Here is a 26,292-nt window from a genome sequence, read left to right as displayed (position 1 = left end):
CCCGCCCCCTCACTTCCTTACAGGAGCCCTGCGCCTGAAACTTCCTGCATGCAAATCTCCACCACTGAGTTTGTTTCCTGGAAAACAGCAGCTAAGACATCCTCTTTAAAGAGGAACGAAATGAAGCTTGCCCTGGAGAGTGCCATTCTGCAGGGGCGGAGCAGGAGTGAAACTGGGTCTTTGCATGCGCAGAGCCCGGGCCTCCTGGCTCCGTGGGGCTGCCTCCCAGATCTGTACACCTGGTCCACCCACAGGGAGGGCTGTCCGGGTGCGACCCTCGGACAGATGGCTTGGCGCAGGCACAGAGTACTGCCAGAGCCCCTGTGTCCCCATGAGGACAGAGGGGACCCTGAACGCGGACCTTGAGCTTGCACTCTGAGGGAGGCCTGCGGGTCTGGGTGGATGAGTGCATTCTTCTGTCCACAAAGAGCACGGAGGCCAGCTGCCTCCCGACACAGACTCTCCTGATGCTAGCGCTCTCAAGGTCCATTCGGGGGGAGCGGCACTGAGAGTTCGCGGAGATAAATCTAGTCATTTATTTCCTTTTCCTTTCTGTTTTTGATTTTTTTTTTCCAGAAGACCACAGCAGTGAATCATTATAATAAATACGTGTGAGCACTTCCTTTGTGCTGGCAGAGCAGCACGGCAAACGTAGGTGTGGACGTAGCACTTCGCGGTTTACAGACGGCTCCTTCTACCAGCGAGGCCGGGGAAGGGTGTCACCGCACTGCCTCGGGTCCTCATCTGCAAACCGTCCTTACAGCTGATCCCCACGGGGGAGCTCCGAGCTCCAAGCTCCAGATGAGTGGTGGGGTAGGGACGGTGAGGCCTCCTTCACAAATGAGGGGTCAGAAGCTAGGAGAGGTTACATGGCTTTCCAAGAACACAGAGCTGACCGTGACCAAGCCAGAGACAGAACCAGGCCTCTTGGCTCTGAGCCAGTGCTCCTTCCATCCCCTCCGAGCTTCCTCCTAAATAGCTGAGCTGCCTTTCAGGAAAATTCTCGCCAGGTAGGAAAAGGTTTTTGTCTTGGACAGTACCATGCTCTTAGCTATATGGGGAAGGCTGTCATTTTTATCTCAAACCTGCCTTTGACGCCCAGAGCACTAAAATTAGACTGGTAAATAAAGTAGCAAAACAAACTAGCACCGCGCCTTTTTCTTCTTAATTAAAAAAAAAAGAAGAAGAAGAAAGAAAGAAAGAAAGGGGCATCTGGGTGGCTCAGTCAGTTAAGCATGTGCCTTTTGCTCAGGTCATGAACCGCGGTCCTGGGATGGAGCCCCATGTCAGGTTCCCTGCTTAGTGGAGGGCCTGCTTCTCCCTCTCGCTCTGCCCTTCCCCCTGCTCATGCTCTTTCTCTCTCTCTGTCAAATAAATAAATAAAATCTTTAAAAAATAAAAAAATATATACTAAAAAAATAAAAAAACAAGAAAGAAAAAAAAGGATTTAATCCAAAGAAGGTGCCAGATAATGTTGCCAGATTTCTGATGGACTCAGCTAAAGGAGAACCCCCATACTTGTCCTGGAACTGTGGGGCCATCCTTAAAATCCGGAGCCACGTCTTTCTGACCTCGGGACCTGACTTCCTTGCAACAGACCCTGGGCTTTCATTATCTTAAGCATCCTCCACGCATTACTATTTTCATGGTCAGTTCAAGTGGCATTTCTGCAGCATGACCAAACTGAGCTGCATATTTTTAGATGGTGGGGACACTGCAATTCACAGAAGACGTATGATGGGGTTTTAGGACCAAAGTTGCCAATTACGGTCTTAAAATGGAAGCCTTGGCCGCACTCCGTACTCAGCCTGATGTCTGGGGGAGAGCGCTATAATTGAAGGGTGCATCTCCTCTCCAAAGTGAGAGTCAGCTCGTCTGTCGCCATCCCAGGGCCTAGAGCCAGGTGTCTGCTACACCCTCGCCCTGTCCCTTCCCCCAGCTGGCAGGGACCCCGGGACGAGCCATGGCTGTGGTGCAGAATCCAACATCTGGGGTTCATGCATCTCATGCAAATTCCGAGAACAAGTTCTTTGTGAATGTAAACCTCTCCTGAAGCATGAAAGCCAGGGGATCTTGGTAGCATTTCGTGGGAGGTTACGATTTGCCAAGAACCGGGCAACACATTGAACATTCATGGGATCCAGGAACAAGCCCAAAGGGCTTAGCTGATACCAGGCAGTGCCTTGGCTTGAGCTCCGCTCCTTGCAGTTCAGAAACCACACTTTACTGGAGGGGAGTTAAGATGGCGGAGGAATAGGGGACCCCTTTTTCAGCTGGTCCCCTGAGTCGAGCTGGATAGGTACCAGACCAGCCTAAACAACCACGGAATCAGCCTGAGACGCAGGAAGATGCATCTGGATCTCTACAAATGAATATCTCCAGTGCTGAGTATTGAGGTACGAAGCGGGGAGACGTGAAACGGTGCACAGATATCGGAAGATAAACGGAAGGGGGGGAGCCGCCGCGTTCGGGCGCCGGGAAGCGGTAGCCACTTGCACGGGGGAGCGGGAGGACTCACGGACGGCACCCACGAGAGAGCGGACTGAGACAGGTGAGCCGGCAGCTCGCGCCACCAGGCATCTCGCGGAACCCCGGAATCCCGGTGCGCTCACTGGATCCAGACTGAGACCGGGAGCTTCCGGAGCGCACACGGGGCGGCTGGTGGCTGGCGGCGTTAGAAACACAAAGGACAGAGACGCGCCGGCCCTGGAAGTGAGGGCAGGGACGCCGGGTGTGGGGCGCACATCCCGGGACGCTGCAGGGTTGAGCAGCACCAACAGTAATAGAGTTAAAGTGGCCAGAACATCAGTGGAGAACGGGCCGCAATCCTTCTGTTCTGTGACAGAGGCTGAAACTCAGCCGCTGCTGCTCTGACTCTCAGAAGAGGCACAGCAAACCGCCAGGGAAAGCCGCAGAGAAAAGCAAAAGCCCTGAAATACCCGGCTCACGAGCAAGTGCTCATCTCATCCTCCCTAGCGGACACGGAGACCTCTAGCCCAGAAAGGGGTGCCTGAGTATCGGGCGCGGCAGGCCCCTCCCGGAAACACAGTAGGCAGCGGAAAAACCAAGAAGCCACATCCCTTCCAAGACCCCTATAAAACAGGGCGCTCGGCCTGGGTCCCGGGTCATACATCTGGGAGCTCTGGACAACTCCGAACGCTTTGCTCTCATCGAATGACGAGAAGGAGAAATCCCCTCAACAGAAAAGACAATGAGTCTGTAGCCTGTGCCACAAAACTAATGGATATGGATATAACCAAATTAATAGAAATGGAATTCAAAGTAACAATGGTCGGGGCGCCTGGGTGGCCGGCAGTTAGATCTGCCGCCGGCTCCGCGGGCGTGATCCCGGCGACTGCGGATCAGTCCCACATCAGTGGCTCCTCCAGCTATGCTGCTTCTTCCTCTCCCACTCCCTGCGTGTTCCTCTCACTGAGCCAATCCCTATCTCTGGGTTCGAATAAATAAATAAAATCTTTAAAAAACAAACAAACAAAAACTTAAAGTAACAATGGTCAAGATGATGTGTAGACTTGAAAAAGAAGTATTAACTTGAAAATGTTAATGAGAAATATAGAATCTCTAAGGGCGGAAATGAGGAATCTGGGGCGAAATTAAAAATTCTACTTGAGGCAAATGCAATCAAAATTCAGAGGCTCTGATGGCCAGGGTGAATGAGGCAGAAGAACATATCGCATAAAAAGTGGAGGATGGGGTTAGTAGAAGAAAAATTAAACAAACATCTGGATCAAAAATCCACGTCTAGGAATGTAGGTTGCAGGAGATTACTGACTCAATGAAACGTTCAATGCCAGAATCATCAGCATCCCGAGGGGGTGGAGAAAAACAGAGGTCTAAGAAGGAATGTTTGATCAAGTGCTGTGAAAAGCTTCCCTAATCTAGCAGGGAAACAAACATTTGTGTCCAAGAGGAGGGAGAGGACCCCTCCCAAGCTCAACCACGGCAAACCTGCGCCACGGCCAGCATAGTACAATTCGCAAAGATTCAGATCCAAGGATACAGTATTGAGCGGGCAGGGCAAAGAAATTTCTCACAGTACTCCAACAAGGTATCAGAATTAAAGCTGCGCACCGTCTACACCGACTTCTGGAATGAGAGAAAGGGTGGGGTGGGAGCACTTTTTAAAAGCTCTTTCAGAGAAAACATGCAGCCAAGGATCCTCTATCCAGCAGAGTGTCTTGTCATTCAGAATTGGAGAAATAAAGACCTCCAAATGCCAGTCATTGACCAATTCTCAGTAATACCACAAAAAGCCGCCTACCCAGGAGATATTAAAGGGGTTCTAAGCGAAAAAGGCCCAAGAGTGATACAGAAAAAGTACAATCTATAGAAGCAAAGACTTTATTGGCAACATGTCGTAAAATCATATCTCTCGATATTCAAGTCTCAATGTAAAATGCCTAAATGCTCCTCATAAATGCCACAGGGTTGCGGATTGATACAAAGAAATGACCCATCCATTTGCTGTCTACACAGAGACTCATGTCTTGAACCTAAGAATACATTCAAACTGAGTGCAAAAGGGATGGAATACCATCTTCATGCACGATGGATCTCAAAGAAAGATGGGGTAGCAATTCTCATATCAGACAGATTGATTTAAAACTAAAGACTATAGTTAGAGCATAGACTAGGTCCTATATTATTCTTAAAGGAGTTACAAACAAGTGGATATAATAATTATAAATGTATATGCCCCCAACAGGGAGCAGCAAGATACACAAGCCAACTCTTAACCAGAATAAAGAGGCATATAGGTAAAAGATATGTCTAAATAGTAGGGGACCCCAACACTCCAGCTAGTCGAAATAGACAGAACACCATGCAAAAAATCGACAAAGAAACAAGGGCTTTGATGCCACTACGCGAGCGAGTTGGACCTCAATAGATATATATAGAACACTACACCCCAGAACAAAAGAATACTATTCTATTCTAATGCCCATGGAACATTCTGCAAGAATAACACATGTTCTAGGACCAAAGGCAAGGTCTTCCGACCCGATACCAAAAGACTGCCAAACAATATTCCCTACATATTCTCAGACCGGCAGCTACTGAAATTGGAACTCAACCACGACGGAAAACATTGAAGAAACTCAAACACCTGGAGACTAAGAACCATCGCACAAGGAAATGATTCGTAAACCAGAAATCAAAAATCAATTTAAACAATTTATGAAGACCAATGAGAATGAAAACACAATGGTCCAAAACCTATGGGATACTGCAAAGGCAGTCCTAAGAGGAATATAATGTCACAAGCCTCACTCAAAAGAATAGAAAATCTAAAATTATGTTTTATTTCTGCACATAAAGCTGGAACAGCAACAGAGGGACATGCCTAATCCACTCACGAGAAAGCAGTTGACCAAAACTAGAGCAGAAATCAATGAACTAGAAACCAGAAGTACAGTAGAGCAGATCAACAGGACTAGAAGCTGGTTCTTTGAGAGAATCAATAAAATTTACAAAACACTGGCAAGACTTATACAAATGAATAGAGAAAGGACCTAAATTAATAAAATTATGAATGAAAAAGGAGAGGTCATGACCAACACCAATGAAATTGGAATGATTATTAGAAACTTTTACAAACAGCTATATGCCAATAAATTAAGCAATCTGGAAGAGATGGAGGCTTTCCTGGAAACCTATAAACTACCAAGACTGAAACAGGAAGAAATTGATTTTTCAAATAGGCCAATTAATTATGAGGAGATTGAGTCAGTGTTAAACAACCTTCCAAATAACAAAACTCCAGGCCCGGACGGTTTTCCTGGGGAATTCTACCAAACATTCAAAGAAGAAATAATACCTATTCTCCTAAAGCTATTTCGAAAAATAGAAACAGAAGGAAAGCTACCAAACTCATTCTATGAGGCCAATATTACCTTGATCCCCAAACCAGGCAAAGACCCCATCAAAAAGGAGAATTACAGACCGATTTCCCTAATGAATATGGACGCCAAAATCCTCAACAAGATACTTGCTAATAGAATCCAACAGTACATTAAAAGGATTATCCATCATGATCAAGTGGGATTCATTCCTGGGATGCAAGCGTGGTTCAACATTCGCAAATCAATTAGCGTGATATATCATATCAACAAGAAAAGACTCAGGAACCATATGATCCTCTCAATCGATGCCGAAAAAGCATTTGACAAAATACAGCATCCTTTCCTGATTAAAACCCTTCAGAGTGTAGGAATAGAAGGTACATTTCTCAATCTCATAAAAGCCATCTATGAAAAGCCTACTGCAAATATTATTCTCAATGGGGAAAAGCTGGAAGCCTTTCCCTTAAGATCAGGAACTCGACAAGGATGCCCACTCTTGCCACTATTATTCAACATAGTACTAGAAGTCCTTGCAACAGCAATCAGACGACAAAAAGGGATCAAAGGTATTCAAATTGGCAAAGAAGAAGTCAAAATGTCTCTCTTTGCAGATGACATGATACTCTATATGGAAAACCCAAAAGAAGCCACTCCCAAACTATTAGAAGTTATAGAGCAATTCAGTAACGTGGCGGGATACAAAATCAATGCTCAGAAATCAGTTGCATTTCTATACACGAATAACGAGACCGAAGAAAGAGAAATTAGGGAATCCATCCCATTTACAATAGCACCAAAAACCATACGTTACCTTGGAATTAACTTAACCAGAGACGTAAAGGACCTATATTCTAGAAACTATAAATCACTCTTGAAAGACATTGAGGAAGACATAAAAAGATGGAAAGATATTCCATGCTCATGGATCAGAAGAATTAACATAGTTAAAATGTCCATGCTACCCAGAGCAATCTACACTTTCAATGCTATCCCGATCAAAATACCAAGGACATTTTTCAAAGAACTGGAACAAACAGTCCTTAAATTTGTATGGAAACAGAAAAGGCCCCGAATCTCCAAGGAACTGTTGAAAAGGAAAAACAAAGCTGGGGGCATCACAATGCCGGATTTCGAGCTGTACTACAAAGCTGTGATCACAAAGACAGCATGGTACTGGCACAAAAACAGACACATAGACCAATGGAACAGAATAGAGAGCCCAGAAATGGACCCTCGGCTCTTTGGGCAACTAATATTTGATAAAGCAGGAAAAAACATCCGGTGGGAAAAAGACAGTCTCTTCAATAAATGGTGCTGGGAAAATTGGACAGCTACATGCAAAAGAATGAAACTTGACCACTCTCTCACACCATACACAAAAATAAACTCCAAATGGATGAAAGACCTCGATGTGAGACAGGAATCCATCAAAATTCTAGAGGAGAACATAGGCAGCAACCTCTACGACATCGGCCAAAGCAACCTTTTTCATGACACATCCCCAAAGGCAAGAGAAACAAAAGATAAAATGAATTTATGGGACTTCATCAAGATTAAAAGTTTCTGCACATCCAAGGAAACAGTCAGAAAAACTAAGAGGCAGCCCACGGAATGGGAGAAGATATTTGCAAATGACACTACAGATAAAGGACTGGTATCCAAGATCTACAAAGAACTTCTCAAACTCAATACACGAGAAACAAATAAACAAATCAAAAAATGGGCAGAAGATATGAACAGACACTTTTCCAATGAAGACATACAAATGGCTAACAGACACATGAAAAAATGTTCAAAATCATTAGCCATCAAGGAAATTCAAATCAAAACCACACTGAGATACCACCTTACGCCAGTTAGAATGGCAAAAATAGACAAGGCAAGAAACAACAATTGTTGGAGAGGATGTGGAGAAAGGGGATCCCTCCTACATTGTTGGTGGGAATGCAAGTTGGTACAGCTACTCTGGAAAACAGTGTGGAGGTCCCTTAAAAAGTTAAAAATTGAGCTACCCTATGATCCAGCCATTGCACTACTGGGTATTTACCCCAAAGATACAGACGTAGTGAAGAGAAGGGCCATATGCACCCCAATGTTCATAGCAGCAATGTCCACAATAGCTAAATCGTGGAAGGAGCCGAGATGCCCTTCAACAGATGACTGGATTAAGAAGTTGTGGTCCATATATACAATGGAATATTACTCAGCTATCAGAAAGAACGAGTTCTCAACATTTGCTACAACATGGACAGCACTGGAGGAGATAATGCTAAGTGAAATAAGTCAAGCAGAGAAAGACAACTATCATATGATTTCTCTCATCTATGGAACATAAGAACTAGAATGATCAGTAGGGGAAGAAAGGGATAAAGAAAGGGGGGTAATCAGAAGGGGGAATGAAACATGAGAGACTATGGACTATGAGAAACAAACTGAGGACTTCAGAGGGGAGGAGGGTGGGGGAATGGGATAAGCTGGGGATGGGTAGTAAGGAGGGCACGTATTGCATGGTGCACTGGGTGTTATACACAACTAATGAATCATCGAGCCTTACATCGGAAACCGGGGATGTACTGTATGGTGACTAACATAATATAATAAAAAATCATTAAAAAAAAGAAGCCACACTTTACTACAAGGCCAGCCTTCCTTTCCAGATGAGCACAGTGGGGCAGCCTTCAGGCCCACCCAGCAGGTGCCCTCTGAGCCGCAGCTTATTCGTGTTCATTTGTTCCTTTGTTTAAAATATGCTTTATAGATTGCAATGCCAGCATCACTTACTTAAAAAAATCATCTCCCCTTGAATTTGAAAAATATATATCATATATTAAGTACTCATATAAATATACATATATTTATATATAATATATAAAAGAAAAATATAAATATATAAAGAAAAAAACATACATTTTCTCTTTTCTTTTTTTTTTTAAAGGTTTTATTTATTTATTTGACAGAGAGAGAGTGAAAGCACAAACGGGGGAAGAGCAGAGGGAGAGGGAGAAGCAGGCTCCTCGCTGAGCAGGAGCCCAGCTCGAGGAGCTGGATCCCAGGACCCGGGCATGTATGACCTGAGCCAAGGCGGACGCTTAACCAACTGAGCCACTCAAGGCCCCAGCCTTGTTTCCTTCATTTCTTTGTAAATTCTAGCTCAACCTTCACACTGCTTAAACTAGTCACTGTGTAATACATTTTACCAGCAAATGTAAAACTCTTCCATATTACCCTTTACCTCTTTACTTAATGTTAGCTATTTTTGGTTATTTATTCTACCGATGAAATTCAAAGCCATCTTATCAAGTTTCATAAAATCTTTTGGGATAATTAAATTAAGAATGTCTCGAGTTAAAACTAACTTGAGAAAAAGATTTTAGATTTTATTATGTTTCATGTTTGCTGTCATGAAGAATGGAATGGAATTTCTTTCCCGTTATATTTTTAAAAGAGTTGTTGTTGGCATAAAGGAAAATACATGTATTTGGGTGTGTTTATTTTCTAACAGGATCCTGAACCGACTCAATGTGTAACTGCAGGCGTGGGTCAGAGGCAGGAGAGCCTCTCGTGTGGCCTCTTTGAAAGCGGGGCCCAATCTAGATGGCAGATACCTGTTGACCTGCCTCTAAGTTCTAGCTCAGGCAGTCCTCTGTAGCAGCACATAAGTTCAGCTATGCCCATTTACTCAACAACTCCTTTTCTACATTCCAGGTACTATACTGAAACAAAAAAAAAAAAAAAAAAAAAGGGCGGAAGCCTGAAAAATACCTAATAGCTAACATAGTTTAGGATCCTTCCTATTTCCCATGAGTATCTCTCACTTGGGAATATCAGAGTCACTCAAAGAATTTGGTACAAATTCAGAGCCCAGGCACTGTCCCCATGCAACAAGCCAAAGCTTCTGTGCTCCTTATTCCACTTTCTAGGTGAGCTCGGACACACAACCCAGGGAAGAACAGTCTCTCTGGATGATCTCTGAAACAGTCCTTTCAGTTTCTTTTCCGATTTGGCCACTGAGTGATGGAGAAGCTTGGGCTCGTGAAAGAGACAGTTCTGGACTGAAGACCTCATTCAGCCTGATGCTGTGTCCTTTGAGAAGTTCCTTAACTACTCTGAGAAACTTGATTCTTTAAAATCCATATCTTTGTGTTAACGTTGCCCTCGTTCTGCATCTCTATAAACACAATGTCTAGTGAATGACACGTGACTCCTGAAACCATGGGCTGTAAGAGAATGAGCTCATCATTCTTACCCACTCTGAGCCCTTTGAGTCAGGCCTCAGGGAAACTAATCCTTTCTCCAGAGCAGGAGGAAGAGCATGAGCGGAAGTGACCAGAGGAGAAGGGATGGTTGGCCCTCTAAAATGACTGTCTAGCCTGGAAAAGAACGGACGCCTCCGGGAAGTACTCCAGGACTTCGCAGCCCTGCAGCACCAGGGCAGCCTGTCGAAGCTGTGCTGACCCCCGCAGCCCCAGGAAACTCACAGAAGCCACTACGGGTAGGGAGGCATGCGGAGTCGTGGGCCTGCCCCCAAATTGCCAGAAACCAGAGGGATGAGTGAACCATCAGGCATCTCTAAGGAATGGTTGGCTTTCATGCCATAGGTCATACATGACACATACATGGTGAAGCAGCTGGCTTCACAGAGTTTATCCCAGCTCCCCGTCCAAGCCGGTGATGTCATCTCTCTCTGTAGCCTCCGATTCCTCATCAGCAAAGTAGGCTATCATGAGATGCTCCCGGTGTGGTAGTGTGGTCCGGGACTGGGTGGGGACGGGGGGAATCTTGTAGAATGGAGACCCTGGGACAGCCTCTGGGTCAAGCTATAGCTTCTCGCTGCATTTCGGTCACTGTCTTCTAGAACTACAGAGGCGTGAGCCTGACTCAAGTACAGAGGGAGGGGGTCCTGCCGGTATAGAGCCAGTGATGCTCTGACTCCCGCCGGATCCCTGCCGCTCCCTACCCGCACAGCCTGGTTCCGCACCTTGCTGCCTGCCCATATGCTCCCTCATCCTCTGCCCTCTTGGCCGTTCCTCGGTCTGGTCGCTGGCACAGTGGAACGCAGTGAGGTGCCTGACCTGACTAGTCGCTGGGCTCCTCAGTTTCCCAGAGCAGACCTGCTGCTGAATAGAAGCGACAAGGTTTTAGGCTCAACACAACCGACAGAATGAAACCACCTCATGGCCCTGATCCTACTGTTTATCCCCACACCATGTTCTTTCCTCAGATATGCCCCCAACCAGCCCACCCAGAGTCCCTACCATCCCTGGGCAGCTCACCTTGTCCTGTCCCTTTCGCTGACTCGGCCCCTCTGAGAATTGTCCCTTTTCCATCAGATCTGGCCTCGCCAATTCCCTCCACCACAACGCTGCCCGTAACTGAGACCCAAACGGGCCTCCTCCGGCCAGTCTCGCCGCCTCAGGCCACAGTCACACTGGGGCCGGGTTCCCTCCCAAACTGATTGCAGCACTACTCACCTCCTGCCGTCCCTCAGGAGACAGAACAAACCTAGAGGGCGGGGGAGGAGGCAGGGCACCTCCACACGGTATCCAGATGACATCGCACCCCACTTTTATAGGGTGGGCCTGAGTGCTCCCCAGTCTCACCCAGACACCAAACACATCAGATAGGGACACGGAGCCACAGGGAAGAAAGGTCACAGAAGCATTCCCCAAGGTCACAGGGCATTCCTCACAGTTAAGGGGGAGCAGGGTCAGGGGCTGTGCTGACCCCCTCTACTTCACGATAGCCTGGGACCTCCTCGGTGAGGTAGTGACGGACAGATCAGCCCTCCTTCCCAGTGACAAATGTGCTCTGTCCCAACCTCTTGACCCACACCCTGCACCGTGATGGGGAGGAGTCTGGGCAACTCTTTCCTATAAAGATGACCTGAGTCTGAGACCGCTTACCGCCAGTCTGAAGGCCTTCCCCCCGAAGGTGAGTGACCCCACTAGTTAGCACAGGGGACATGGGGGCCCGAAAGGCATGTCACGCAGCCTCTGTCCTCCACGATGGTATAGACCAGCCACAAGTATGACCACCTCGTGGGCAGGCACACGCACTTGGAAAGTCTAGGATGATCTCATTCCGTCTTACAATACTTCACTGAGATGAGCAACATTATCCCTATTTGATAGAAGAGAAAAGTGAGTCTCGGAGAAGGCAGTGGTGTGCCCGAGGCCTCACAGCTCGAGGCGGCAAGTGAGCAACTGACCCCAGGTCAGCCCTAGGCCTTGTATCCCACCGCGCCCCGCAGAGCTGCTGAGGGTGGGAGACGGCAGAGCGGAGCGAGGGCGGAGGGCGCAGAGAAGCAGGTGGTGGGACAGCAGCAGGTGGGCCCGTCCGTGACTCTGGGGCAGCGGGGGCTATGACCTTAGCATGGGTCGGCCTCCGGGAACATCGAGGTACTTCTGCTCCCTTCTGGAAAGCACTGTATTCCCTCTTAACGTAGACTAAGTAAAACCAAAATCATTAGACCAGAGTATTTTCAAATACATGGAAAACTCATGTTTCATCCTTTTTCTTTTTCCTTCCTTCCCATCTTCCTTCCTGCCTTCCTGCCTTCCTTTCCAGATACTACTTAAAGGAGGAAATGTTGGTTTGATTTCAAGGCTCAGAGATGTTTCAGCCATTAAAAATAGCTTTAACCCCAGCCTGACCCCCAGGCTGAGACAAACACACACACACACTTACACTCACACGCACACTCACACACACACATTCACTCACACACACGCACACTCACACACACGCATACGCACACTCACACGCACACGTTCACGCACACGGCTGCAGATCCACGCACTACAGAAGGGACAGGTGTGCTGCCTCCTGGCTGGGTATCTGGATGGAAGTTCCCTCTCTGGCCCTCGTTCTCCTCACCTGAAAACCGAGGCAGCGCTCCCTGGTGTTTGTGAAGCACTTCGAAGTGCAGAAATGTCAAACCAGTAATAAATGCCTCTCTTAATGAAAAGACCTTATAATTTTCTTAACAATCACCAAGAATAAAGCAAGCTGTAAAGCATCCCAAAGCCCACAGGATTCTTCCTATTCTTGCAATCAGAACCAAAAAGAACTCCTTTCGGCTCCTCCGCACTTATCAAAGTGCTGGGTGCGGGACTCAGAGAGAGCGGGAGGAACTTCGAAGGTGCTTTCCATGCCCAGGCTGGCTGGCTGGGGCAAAGCATCCACGTTGGAAGCCTTTTGAGCACCTGCTCAAAGAGTGTTCTAGGCACCGGCAAGCCTCCTTGACCTTGAACATGAGAAGAATATAATAGACTCCCTGATCCTGTTTCCACAGTTTCACAGTCACAAGAACTCGCCGATGGGCAGAACCCCGTGTGCTGTCGTTATGGGACAGGATTAACAGTCAGACATCCTGATTTCTCATCAGACACTGTCTTTTAAATGAGAACCACGTCATACTGGGCTGTTCTGCCCTGTTAGAACCCACAGAAAAACCCCAGATGTTCTTTTGATAACAGGGAGAGGGAGAGAGAGAGACATCTTTCTTATCTTGTGATCATTTCAAAGATGAAAATGGGACCAGAGCTGTCTGGTGGTCTAGCATTTCTTCAGCGAGAGATGCCTTACACTTCCAGCAGACCCTACCAGGCGTCTTTTGGCATTTTTAATGCTAGAAAAATACCTAGAGACATATTTACTTCTGCTCAGCCTCCAAATACCCATTTCTTAGCTCTCCAGCAAGCACGACTTCCTCTTTCCCTTTACATCTCCAGAGCTTACTAGACAGATGACAGAGTCCTGTGGGTTGAAATGTGTCCCCTCAAGATTCATACTTTGAAGTCCTAACCCCCAGGAGTACAGGATGTGACCTTATTTGGAGATAGGGTCTTTGCAGAGGTAATCAAGTTCAAGTGAGATCATTAGAACGGTCCCTAATCCAAAACGACTGGCATCCTGACGAAAAGGGGGAAAATTGGACACAGAGTGGCCCATACAAGGAAGACAACGTGAAGACACAGGGAGAGCATGGCTGTCTACAAGCCAAGGAGATGGTTCTGGAACATAGGCATCCCTCGTGGCCTCCAAGGGAAGCCCCTGCCAGCGCCTTGATCTTGGACTTCCCAGTTCCTGGCATTTTGCTGAGGCGGCCCTAACAGACATACAGTGAGTGAAGAGTCAGTAAAGACACCCTTGCCCTGATTTGCTGACGGTCTGCTGCGCCTCCCTCTTGCGCTCTGCCCAGGAAATGCCGATCCTGATGGTAATTCTTACCACGTAAAGCCATACGTATTCCAATGGCTACTATGAATATCAAGCATTTCCTGTTTACTAGACACACCGCAATGTGCTAATGTGTTGTTCTATTTCGTCCACGGACAGCCATGTTCGCGAAGATGAACCAGAGAGGTGTCCCTGCGTGCTTTAAAGAGGGGGCATTTGGGAGGCGCTCTGCCTGGCTGGCTCTCGCTTCTGCCTACCGCCAGCTCTGGCTTCAGGGAAATTACACTCTAAGGTGGTTTTTTTTAAAGATTTTATTTATTTATTTTAGAGAGTGAACAAGAGAAAGAGAGAGAGAGAGAGAGCATGCGGGGAGGGACAGAGGGAGAAGGAGAAGCAGACTCCCCGCTGAGCAGGGAGCTTGACATGGGGCTCGATCCCAGGACCCTGGAATCATGAACTGAGCCGATGGCAGACGCTTAACCCACTGAGCCCCCCAGGCGCCCCTCATTTGTTCTCTGTTGCACATTCTTCTATACGTATTTTTATACAATCCTTTAAAAATGTCTGAGGTCCTTCTCAGCTCATAGGTCATACAACAACCGGCTATGGCTTGCCAACACTGGTCTGGAAAGCTCATGGGTTCCAGTTGTATGTGGCATGATGGATTGGAGTGGGGGGGGCGGGGGTCTACATTCTGGGAACCGAAACTGTAACAGGCTACTTGATAGGGAGTTTTGTGCTTTTTCCAGAGATGAGGACTACTCTGGAGATGCCTTCTGGAGGCAAAATAGTCTGCTTTTTTGATATGTTGACATGGTGCTTCCTAACTTGGCATGTTAAAGTCCTTTTACACAATGATGATGATTCATTTGCTTTGTTTTCTAAAACTTGTTCTTATTTGGTAGAATGAAAAATTGGCAAACATGAGCTGTCCATGCGTACAACGTAAGCTTCCAATCAGAGAGTACAATGTAAGCCCCACTGTCTTCTCCACACCCACGTGGCCTTATCCTACTCAAAACCCAGCCTCCTGCAGCTCCCAGATCCCTGAGATTATGTCACTGCTATCACAGCTGACCCTTGACCCTGCCTCTCCCCTCCCCAATACCATGTCCTAGAAACAAGGGCCCTTACCATGGCTGTAATATCCCCTTCCCCTGCTTTTGGTCACAACCTCCTGACTATGGAAACTTCTAGTCTTTCTTGCTAATTACCCTCAACTGGGGATGCCTGGTCATCCTCCCACATTCTTCAAAGTCTTTTCTATAATTTTCAGCTCACAATTTTCATCTCCACCCCCAACCCTTGCTAAAAATCTTGGGTGACCTTATCATCTACGGGTACAGCCGATGGTCCACTCACTACTCTGGTCTCAGCTTCCTGACCTCTTCAGTCCCGAGACATTTATGTCCACTCACTCCAGCCAAGAACCTCCACAACCACATCCCAATCCTGCCATGGCATTGAACGCCAAAGCCATTTGAGTCTTGGTTTTTCACACTCGATCCCCCCTAAACCAGCTCCTGACTTTCCTGGGGATTCCACTCTCTTCCCCCCTCCACATTATCCCTCTTCACTGGTCTATTGTAAGTCGGGGGCGCATTGGTCCATTGTGTCAACTTCCCTTTTGCCAGTGCCCTCAGCACTCTTTCCTCCCAGCTGGATTAATCCAAGGGGCTGCTTTCTCTGCAGCTTGCCTTGGTCAGCTGGGCAGGACTAGAGACACTTCCACAGACGGGCACCTTCGCAACGTCTGGATCTCTAGCCTCACCCAAACGCTCAGTACCCTGGCAATTTAGTCCTTGCCCCCTTCTGGTCTCTACAACCACCACCCCCAGTGCTTGCTGCTCCCTCCGGGCCCAGCATCGTCATGGCCCCTGCGTGCTCAGCAGGTGCCTGACCTCTTGCCTCCCAGAGAAAAGAGGGACCATCATCAGCATCAGCCTCGACTCTCTGTCCCCCTCTCTGCTCCCTATGAGCCGCCCCATCTTTCCCTCTCTCTTTCTCCTAAATGGAAGAAGGATGATTGTTGGAGCCAGTTCCCCCACCTGTGCTCTAAAGCTCGTTCTTTGTCACCCCCTCAAAGGCATCAGCAACCAATAACACCCCAGCCCAGCCTTGCTCCCACCCCTCCTCTGCCTTCAGCCTGTCCCTGAACACTGACACTTTACTCTTCGCATAGAAACATACTCAAATGCCCCCTGAAAACAACATGTTACTCTAACCCGAGGTTTCTTAACTCGGGGCTTGGATTTCAGGGGCTAGTTTCTCTGCAAATACAGGCAAAAATCTGGTATGAATGGAGGGGGATTCTGTTTTGCTACATCATCGGGGTGACTCATGACCTAAAAACAGATGGCTACCACCAAATGCGCCATCCTCTTTTCTAGTTGTCAATTGCATTCTCTCTTTTTCTTCAGAGCCAACATTCTTGGGAAAAGTTTGTAGTTTCCACTTTCTCAAATCACTGCTCTACAGTTTTTTCCCCTCATTATCCCACTAGGTTTGCAAAGTGCTTTCCCTGACTAATCCAATGAATGTCTGCAGTCTGTCCCATCTTCCTTGAAATTGCTGGTCACATCTCCCTCCCCTGGTCTCCATGACACCCCGCATCGCCAGCACCCCAATCCCTTTCTACTGCTCCTCTGGCTTCACTTCTGCCTCTCCCTTCAATGCTGCTGTTCCTCAGGGGTCTGTCCTTGACCTTTACTATTTACATCCAACATACTCTCCACAGGTGATCTCACTCTCCCCATGACCGAAAGTACTGACACACTGATGATAATCAGATTGTCTCTAGTCCAGAAGCTTCGCCCAAGCCCCGTGTTGAGACAGGCCATGCTTACTGGACCCCTCGAAGCTGATATTCCCGAGGCATCCCAAACTCAGCATGTTGGAAGCTGAAGGCTTACTCTTACTTCCATCTCACCCACATTCTTCAACTGGTTCCTTTCTTACATTTTCTGTCTCAGGAACTGGCACCACTATCCATGGGACTGCCCAACCTGAAATGTTAAACGTTGTCTGCGACTGGTGTGCACATAAACCAAATGTCCATCTAGAAAGGACACTATAGAAGGAAAGTTAAAATAAATGTTCTTTCAAGTCTAAATTTCAGATTCTACCATTATAAGTGGATAGTATTCCTGCGGTAACACATCCCATCTGCATTTCTACCAAAAACATGGCCCCCAAGCTTCCTCCCGATCTGTCTGTTGCCTTCCTTGCCTCCCTCCTCAGCCACATCTCTCATCCACCACTCCCTACCACCCCAAACTCACGTCTGGCAGTCTAGCAAATCACTCTATGTTCACTACTCCTTTCATTCAACATACACTTACGAAATGTAGTCAGCGTAGTCATATAATGAACTCGTATCATCCTTCAAGACACAATGCGGATGTCACTTCCTATGCAAACCCTTCTAAGGCTCCTACCTCCACCAACACGACCCGTCCCACTGGTATGTCTACTCTTCTACAAACACACGACATTGCAATTTCCTTGTTTTCTATCTCTGTTAAATTATGAGCTCCTGGAGATCAAAAACTCTGCCTCCGTTTTCATTGCTTCTCTAAGACCTATCATAATAGTATACAAAACTACTAACAATAGACGTAGTCATATAGTTGTGGGTGGCATTTATTAATGGTTCCATGTGCTAAACAGGAATAGTAATATCACTATTTTGCATGAACTGCTCAATTCATAAATGTGCATTTAATGAGTTAATAAAGCAGAAATCGGATACTGATTCTTTTTTTATCTGTATAAAGATTAATACTATAATTACTCACAAACACAAAGCCTCAATAAATAATTATCGAACGAGTAGATAAGTGGATCAATTCATCACCTAGGGAACAAACAATGGTCCACCCGTTTAATATCGCACTTGTAGGTGGTACATGCCAGTTTATGGAACATTTCATTTACACTGTAAGATTTAATCACTTTGTGCATCAATTGTGTTACTATTACTATTTTTCGAGAGACTGAACTGAAGCTCGGAGGTGGTAAATGACATGGCCACAGTCACGGCTCATGGCTGGCAAACCAAAGACTTGATCCAGACTGCCCCCTCCCAGACCCCACCTCCCCACAACTACCCCTTTCTCCTCATGACTCAACTTCGAACCTACAGCGGTTCCCTTTAGTGAAATGCACTTCGCCCGCAGAGATGTCCAGAGACATCTAAAATGGTCCAGCATCTGTTGAGGTTATGACCTGCGGGTTGGTGAGTAATCATCTTTTACACCACTGACTTCAAAGACACTGCTGGAGAGAATTTCTAAGGAAAAGACACACACATGAAACCGGACTGGGAGCAAGACTCCCCCCATGTCCTCCTAACAAATGACTATGTTCATCACAAGCAAAATTCCTGCTGCAAATGTGAAAGTTCAAAGGCTCACATTACATCTTATTTCTCTCTAAGAAGTCTGACTCATATCAATTGGGCCCCTTCAAATCCTCCCCTCCTACAGAGGTGATCTGGAAGATAGCATGATAATACGTTTTTCTGAGAGCATGTGAACTCCTCTCTCTTGAGGTCATTCTGTGTGATCCTGGGTGCTGGGTCCCACTGCAGAAATTCCGGGGCACAAATGCCTGTGGAGAACCAATGGGAACCGAGCAAAGTAATTGCAATCGTGCAGAGGTCCCTCTCGGGATGCTGAACAAGGGCATCGGGCAGAGGCTAGCCTGAGCTCTCAGTGGACTGTGGGTAACTCGCCCCAGGTCACGCAGACTCCTGAGAATGCACTCAGACCCTCCCCCCACCCGCCCGCAGGCGCTGTGGCAGTAAGGGCAGCTGTGACCGTCCCCGTTATCAGTTACATCGTGTGTGTGCCAGGCACCGTGCGGAGCACTTCCCTCCGTGACTTCATCCGAATCTCCCAGCCACCGGTGGATGTAGGGCTCTTAAGAAATCTGCCTTCGTGACACTCAGGCTCAGAGCAGTGACGTGACTCGCCCTGGGTCATACAGACTAAGAACAGAACTAGAATTGAAACCCAGATTCACCCAAAGCCGAAGTCTCTCTGCCTCACTGCTTCTACTTCTACAAACACCTGCCAAGCCCCTGCTGGCCTGTGCGTAAGTGATCACAAAAACAGAAAAACAAAAGCCACACCTTAGTAGCATAACTGAGCCAATCATTAGAATCACAAAAATAGAAAACTCAAGGGGAAACTTAGAGGTCATCGAAGCCACCTCCTCACGCAGCAAGGGCATCTCCAGCACGGCTGGTACTCCAGTGGCGGGGAGCTCATCACCTCAATCTCCATCACAGCAAGACCACGTTCTCCTTCCATCCTCTGACCCCATCTGCTTCTCAGCCGCTGGGGGTCCCCCATGATGCCAGACGCCCTATCCATACTGAGGCCTCCCCGCGGTCCCTCCCGAGCTGGGCCCTCTCGCCTCCTAGACTTTGCACACGTGGGAGGGAAGGCGACAGCTTCCATTATAAATCAAACCCAGTTCCTCCAAGGAGCTCAGGGAATTCAGCAGAGACTCAACAGAGGAGAAGAATAAACGAGGAATGACCGAAGGATCATTAAAATGAAACAAAACTTCATAGAGCATCAGCCACTTATAACACAGTATGACTATTTTTAATCAACAGTCAGTATTATTATAATCCATGAAACTGAAAGAAATCTACCACTGTCGATGGATTGCATTCAGGGATGGTTTAATTTATCGTCAGCTACATAGAATGACTTGAGGGGCTCTAGGAAAGTCAACCTGTCTAAAATATTTCCTCCAAATACTTACTTGTCAAATGGTCTGAGAAATAGAAGTTTTCTGGCTTATCCACTTGTTAAAATGGGAAAACTCTTGTAGAAAATATCATATTGAAATAATATCAGTCATTATCACCTTAGTTTGAATTATTTTGTGAACTCCATTAGGTTGACAAGAGCTCTCTAGCAGAGCACTAGGAAATGGAGCAGTAAATAAGCAAGGTGCTTCGACTCCATGACAGTTAGCTACTCAAGGCTGATTTGGGGGTGGGCCCTGCCTTGGGATGGAAGTGCAGAGGGGAGGCATGGTGCTGAGGAGCATGAAGTTATGAGTTTCCCAGAGTGGGCTGAATGCCAGGAATAGGAAGGGGAAAAATATCAGGTGGAACCAAAAGTCAGTTCCCTCCACCTCACAGTTTCCACTGGGGTCACTTTTTATTATGTGGTGTCTGATTGATTCCAGGCTAAAAAAATACTTCCTATAGCTAAGCAAGAGACCTGAAAGAAATCTTTAAAGCTAAAGCCAAAACGACCAAACCCAAAAGGTAGTTCCCAGTTGGCATATTTTCTTCTTGGCTCTATCTACCTTAAATTTGATTGAGTGAATCCTTGATGGGCCAGGTACAGAACTGGCTGTATCTGAGGAGGAAGTTTCTGAAGAAAATCCTAAGCCTTCTCTATCCCCTAAGATCTAACAAGGGTTCAAGACCCAAACATTCAGCAAACATGAATCAAGTGCCTCCCAGGCTCACTATGGACAGCTGCACAGGTTGTACACTGTACAATCGCAGGGGCGGGATTCATAAATATTACCTGTGAAAGGGATCCCTTCGAACTGGCAATACTTGACCTAATTTAGCTATTCCAACAAAGCCAACCTTCAGCAGACAGTGGATGAAGCAATTCCACGTATAATATCTCTTTCAAGCTTAATAACAGCTCTTTGAAGTAGGCATCCTCATCTCCATTCTACAGGTGAGGCAGCTGAGGCTCAAAGATTCTTTAAATTGGTCAAAATCATACATCTAAGGAGAGGCAAAGGAAGGGCTCCCATCTCCTGGTGGCTTCCAATACTCCACCACCCTTTATTCATTTATTCTTTCCTCCAAGAAACATTAATTGAATCACTATGAGCTTTAAATAGGTGCTGGAAGCTGGGCAGGGCCCCCCAGAAGGAGGTATGTTTCTCAGCACCCCCTTGCACCCTCCCAGCCGCAGGGCCATCACAGCCCTCCCGCACTGGCTGCTCCCAGGGTGCGCACGCTCGAGGGCTGGAGCATTTTCTAAGGGGCATTTTGAAGTGTCTCAGGTGAAATGGACTTAGAATGCAGATACAGATCCCCGAAGCCTCATATTCTGTGTTTTCCTCTGGATTGCGATCCAGAGACTCCATGTTTAGGCAAGCAGGAGAGGGGGAGAGAGTGGCCATCCTACGGCAGACACCAACATCTGACCAGACAATTCCTGCCAACCCCGAGCACCCTCTCTGGATTGGTTGTTGTGGGTCTTTTAAAAACGACGGACATGTTCTCTTAGATAGAAATGACATCTTTACTGTTTCACTTGTTATAAAAAATGTACGAATTTTTCCCCAAAGAGTAAAATGTACTCTATACACAGATGACACGACTGTCTCCATCTTCTCAAAATCGAGCTCGTCCATCTGCCAGTGCATCCCGCTCACAGCCCCAGAGGAGAGCCTTCGAATGGTTTTAAAGCTCACTGTGCAACTGTGTAAAGCCCTTCAGGGATGTGTGGGATCCGAAGCACTCTACTTCTTGGCCCCTGTCCCCCATCCAGCCTCTCCCTGCCCCTTGCTGGCCCCGGGATCCTGAAGGACTTGTATTTCCCTGAATATGTCAGGCCAGTGCACACCCCGGCCTTCTCTTCGTGCAGCCCCCTCACCCAGGATGCTTTCTATTCCCACCTTGGCATCTGACAAATGCTCGCTTCTTCTTTATGACCCAGCATGGCCGTGATGCACCGTGGTGTCTGTTCTGCCTGTCTGCAGTGAACTGGGGGATGCTTCCTGAGGCCCCCACTGTGGTAAGTGGTCTATCTCCTCCAATTCTGACTTCCTGTGCCTTTCTCCTGACCGGAAGGCAGGCTCCTATCTTTGCAGTCAAGACCTCCAAATCCCAGCACGGCACCTTTTCTGGAAGGTAAGTGAAAATTCAGAATCCATTACCCAAAAAGAGGCATACACACAGTCACTGAATTGAACCACAGTGAGTGAAAGATGAGCTGTTTTGCCCTAACACATTTCTCTAACTTTCCCGCCCTAGGGTTTGCTGCCACTTTCCTCCTCTCCCACCCCCAAGAGATCCAACCAGGGTCAAGTGCCAAACCCAATACAAAGCCTCCTGCCAGCTCCACATTCAGGCACAAGCTTTCCTGTACCACTCATCTGTCTCACCTCACTGATGGCCCTACACCCACCACATGGAAACAGCTCCAATGTCTGAATGCCGCAGGCTGTTTCGTGCCCCAGGGCCTTTGCACACACAAACCACTCTCTTTGAAGGAAAGGCTTTCAAAAACTTGGCCAGTTGACAAACTCCTGCCATTTTCAAACCGGCTAGTGTGTTCAAAACCTCCCTGGGACAACATAAACCAAGCGCGTTAGCACACGGTAGGTACCCCAGAGCGATGTACGTGTGAGAGTTCAGAAGTCACCTTCACCTTCACACCATCCCCACTGACCAATCAGGGTCTCAGAACCCCCTCTTCGAAGAGGCTTTGACTGGTGGCTTACACAAGAAACAAGGCTAAGCATTAGATGTCTAGATAAGTCTAGGATTAGACGTCTATCCCTGTCACCCTTTCCAGAAACTCAAACCAACCAGATACTCTTATGTAACTCAGAGGGGGGTCAGACGCATGGGGGTTCAAATCCCCAAGTGTTCATTTAAGCTCTCGGACCCTTATTTGAAAGACAGACCTTGCTACCATCTAAATTTCTTAGGAGGGGTAAATGATCTGTAAAATGTTTGGTGTTTAATACACATTTTCTCCCTGAATAGAAAGTTCATAAAGATGAGTATTTACACATACATGGTGTGTACACGCACATGTGCACTCACACACACTCACAATGCATGTCAGAATCACGTTGACATAGCACTACCGTGGAGGCGGAACTGTGCCCTCCCCCGGATTCCCACCAAAGGAACACACCCAGACTCCCAATTCCAATCTGGGAACTCTAAGCACAGATGGAATGCCAGCTCTGACATCCCTCCTGCTTCCAAATCGCACTTGTCAAAATCACACTTGTTTAAAAATACTGTGACATGTCATTCTGCCTTACAAAGCTCCACTCAGATCCACAGCCTGCATGTGTGAAGGGGGGAGCCAAATTCTACACCCCTTCCTTTCTTGTGTTGGTCATTCAAGTCCCAGGAATACAAATTATCACAAAACCAGAGGGGAAGCCCTCTCATCACCTGAAGGTGGTCGTGCTCTGATTTATTCATATCACACTGTATGCATTTGACATTCAGAGAGGGAAACGAACTCACTGCTGGCGAGGAAGCCACTAGGAACAACGGTTGGAGACCAATCTGGCAACACAAACCTGGAGTCTTAAAATACAAAGTTGTCAAACCCAGTAATCCTGTTTTGGAGAATGTGCCCCGGGGAAGTAACCTAGATGTTGGAAAGAGCTTTCTGTACTCTGCGATTCACTGTGGTATTTCCATAATGGTGAAGAGTCATAAACAATCAAATGTCCAAAAATAGCGGAACGAGTTTGTGGAGGGCAGTGTGTCTACCTGGTGACACAGTATAGAAACCATTGCTGATAACACTGACCTGCCGTTACCTGCTTTCTCCTCACCAGACTGGGAGCATCGTGACAGTACGAATGTGGACAGAGGAATGAATGAATCAATGAATCAATGAATCAATGAACGAACGAATATAGACATGCATGAACAAAAATACACATGCAAGAAGGCATGATTTAGAGAGATCTATAACAATTTGGAAATAGACACAATGCTCTCTATTAGATAAAAACAAAAGAGTAACATTGTAGAGAGATTATAACTACTTCAGACCACAGAATAAGCCTAAAGAGATTAGAAGCAAATAAAGCAATGTTTGAACTGACATGACTTCTAAGTAACTCTGTGATTTTTTTCGTCTGTATTTCTGCATTGTTTGAATTTTCTACAACTAACCGATACTAAAAGAGGACCCGTCTCCTGAGATTTGTGTGAAGGTCAAATGCTTCGCGCAGTGCTGAGGACAAAATGGAGTCTTCCCTAAATGCTGAAAAGTTTCAAAAAAGACTATATTCTCGCATTTAATTAAATGCAGCATGTTTCTCTTCTCTCCCTCCTACAAAATGAAGTAGAGGCATTTAAGACGGCTAAACCCCACAGAAGATAACACACAAAAACAAGAATGAGCAAACAGCAGATAAGGGAATTCAAATTTTTCAGCGGGGAGAAGCGGGGGGTGTGTTGATGGACATGTCAGCAAGGAGGAGCCAATACTCCAAGTGCCTACAGAACAGAGTATGGACCCGACCAGTCTATGCCAGGTGCCCTGGCAAGCCCAAGAAGCACAAGGTATCATGGAAGGCAGGGGTGGAACATGGGCTGAACCAGAAGGGTCAGCTGCCCACACACAGTGACCAGTAATGGTAATAGCAGATTGCTCTTGCTCTTTGGGGCTCCCTGGTCAGCCATATGTACATGGAAGGAACAAGTATTACTCTTGTTTCGACCCTAAGTCTTACTACATGTTGCAGATGAAGGGGGGACATTGGAAAGGGCGATAAAAGAGGCGGAGAGGCCAGAATGAGAAAAAATGGTTACAAGAGTTAAATGTGGTAGCCTCTGGAAGCAGAAATGGCAGGCGGCAGAGGTGAGGCAAGGAACCAGTTGGGTTTTTTTAAACCATAAATCTTTGGGGACAATTCGAGTATTTCAATTGCTTTTACATTATCTTGATAAAAGTCAATATCAACCTTGGCCAAAGTCTGGCTGGGATATGTACTCCCCGCTTGGCCTTGGCTGTGTTAACCAACCCCAAGCGCCCCGTCCACCATCCATGACTTGGCAAATGGCGACTCCTACCTCCCAGCGCTTCAGAAGGCTGCCACCAGACCGTACACGTATGATGCTTGCACCCAAAGTCCTAGACATAAAGTCTTCAGGTGTTTAGACACAGATATAATTCTGTATAGAATGTGCAGGAAAAAACATCCATGTGTGCTTACGATCTCCAAAGTTAGCTCTCCGAACCGGGGGGAAGAAACTCACAACCTGGGTTGTTGAGGACATCTGTACGTTTAGCCACAGCCTTGGCTACCTGATTCCCTCCTACACAAGCTATATTCTGTCTCTTCCGCCAGGACTGTAATGACAGACGTCTGGAGCTCCTCAGACATCATGTCACGGGACAGGAATTAACGTCGCTTGGGCCCTTGCAGTCATTTCCTGACTTAGGGAAGGCAGAATAAGGATGTGCGTCGAGGCCCACGCTCGCCTGCCCTGCATCCAGCTCACCCCCGTCCAGAACGGGCCCACTGCGCCCACCTTCCCACACTTCCTGCTGCCTCGTGACCAGACAGGACATGCGGTGGTGGGGCCGTGTACCATGTGCACGACAGGGTGGCAGCTTCAGCCCGGGCCATGTTCTGGGCATGGTGCCCTGACTCAGATGTCCCCGTGCCACCCAGCGGGCCGAGGGCTGGAAGGCCGCGCTCCTCTGCACTGAGAAATAGCTAGTTCTTCCCTTTGGGGCCATAAGTACCACCATTCTTGACATTGCCCCAGGACAGTCCAGGTCTAGTCATTCTCGGACGGGGTCAAAACAATCCTTGGAATGAAAAGTGCAGGAACCGGGCTAAACTCTCCTCTGCTTCCAATGGATTGCACTATTCAGCCCAGGCATTTATGCTCTGGGAGCTGGGTTCCTCATCTGTGAAATGGGCATGGTGTCAGCATTGCCCTAGCTATGCTTTGTGCAGTGGACGGGAGCTTGAATTAACGAAGGCGAGAGGGCCGTGCGAACTATCCACCACTGGGCAAAACTGAGGGGAAGAGGAGAAGAAGGGAGAGTGAGGTGGATCTCCCATCAGAGAGGTGGAAAAGACCATGCGCTTACCTTTCTCCGGGAGGGAAGGCAGAACCACGGAGGGGCAAAAACTGGGAGCATCATTCTGAGCAACTGAAAAGAAGAAGAGGTAGCCTTTTATCTCCCTGCCCCCTCAAAGGCATTAACAGAGGTTCATGGTGGTGATGGCGAAATTGAACCTGGAAGGCAGGCGGGCTGTGTTCAGCTCCCGGGGACACCCTGAATCGGTCAGGATGGACTAGGTTGGGGCACAGTGACAATTATCTCAGCGGCTTAAAACCACCATGGAGGAGGGTCTGTCCCTCACACCCTGTGTCCACTGCAGGTGGGCTGGGGCTTGGCTCTGTGTCATCCCCCCCGGACCCCAGGTGGAGGAGGGCTCCACCGTGCCCCTGGCTTCCACAACACTA

The 26,292-nt window shown here is 47.4% G+C and overlaps 1 protein-coding gene across 1 annotated transcript in view; it reads right to left on the bottom strand.

Annotated features, from left to right (window-relative positions):
• TG (thyroglobulin) overlaps positions 1-26,292 on the bottom strand; it is a 243,772-nt gene that overhangs the window by 118,227 nt on the left and 99,253 nt on the right. The window contains exon 36 of the mRNA XM_008684160.2: positions 25,913-25,975. Within this exon, the coding sequence (XP_008682382.2) occupies positions 25,913-25,975 (63 nt within the window). The remainder of the gene's footprint in view (positions 1-25,912; positions 25,976-26,292) is intronic.

This window comes from Ursus maritimus, unplaced genomic scaffold (assembly GCF_017311325.1).
Source record: "Ursus maritimus isolate PB19 unplaced genomic scaffold, ASM1731132v1 scaffold_9, whole genome shotgun sequence".
NCBI lineage: Eukaryota > Metazoa > Chordata > Mammalia > Carnivora > Ursidae > Ursus > Ursus maritimus.
This window is presented reverse-complemented; position numbering and strand designations above follow the sequence as displayed.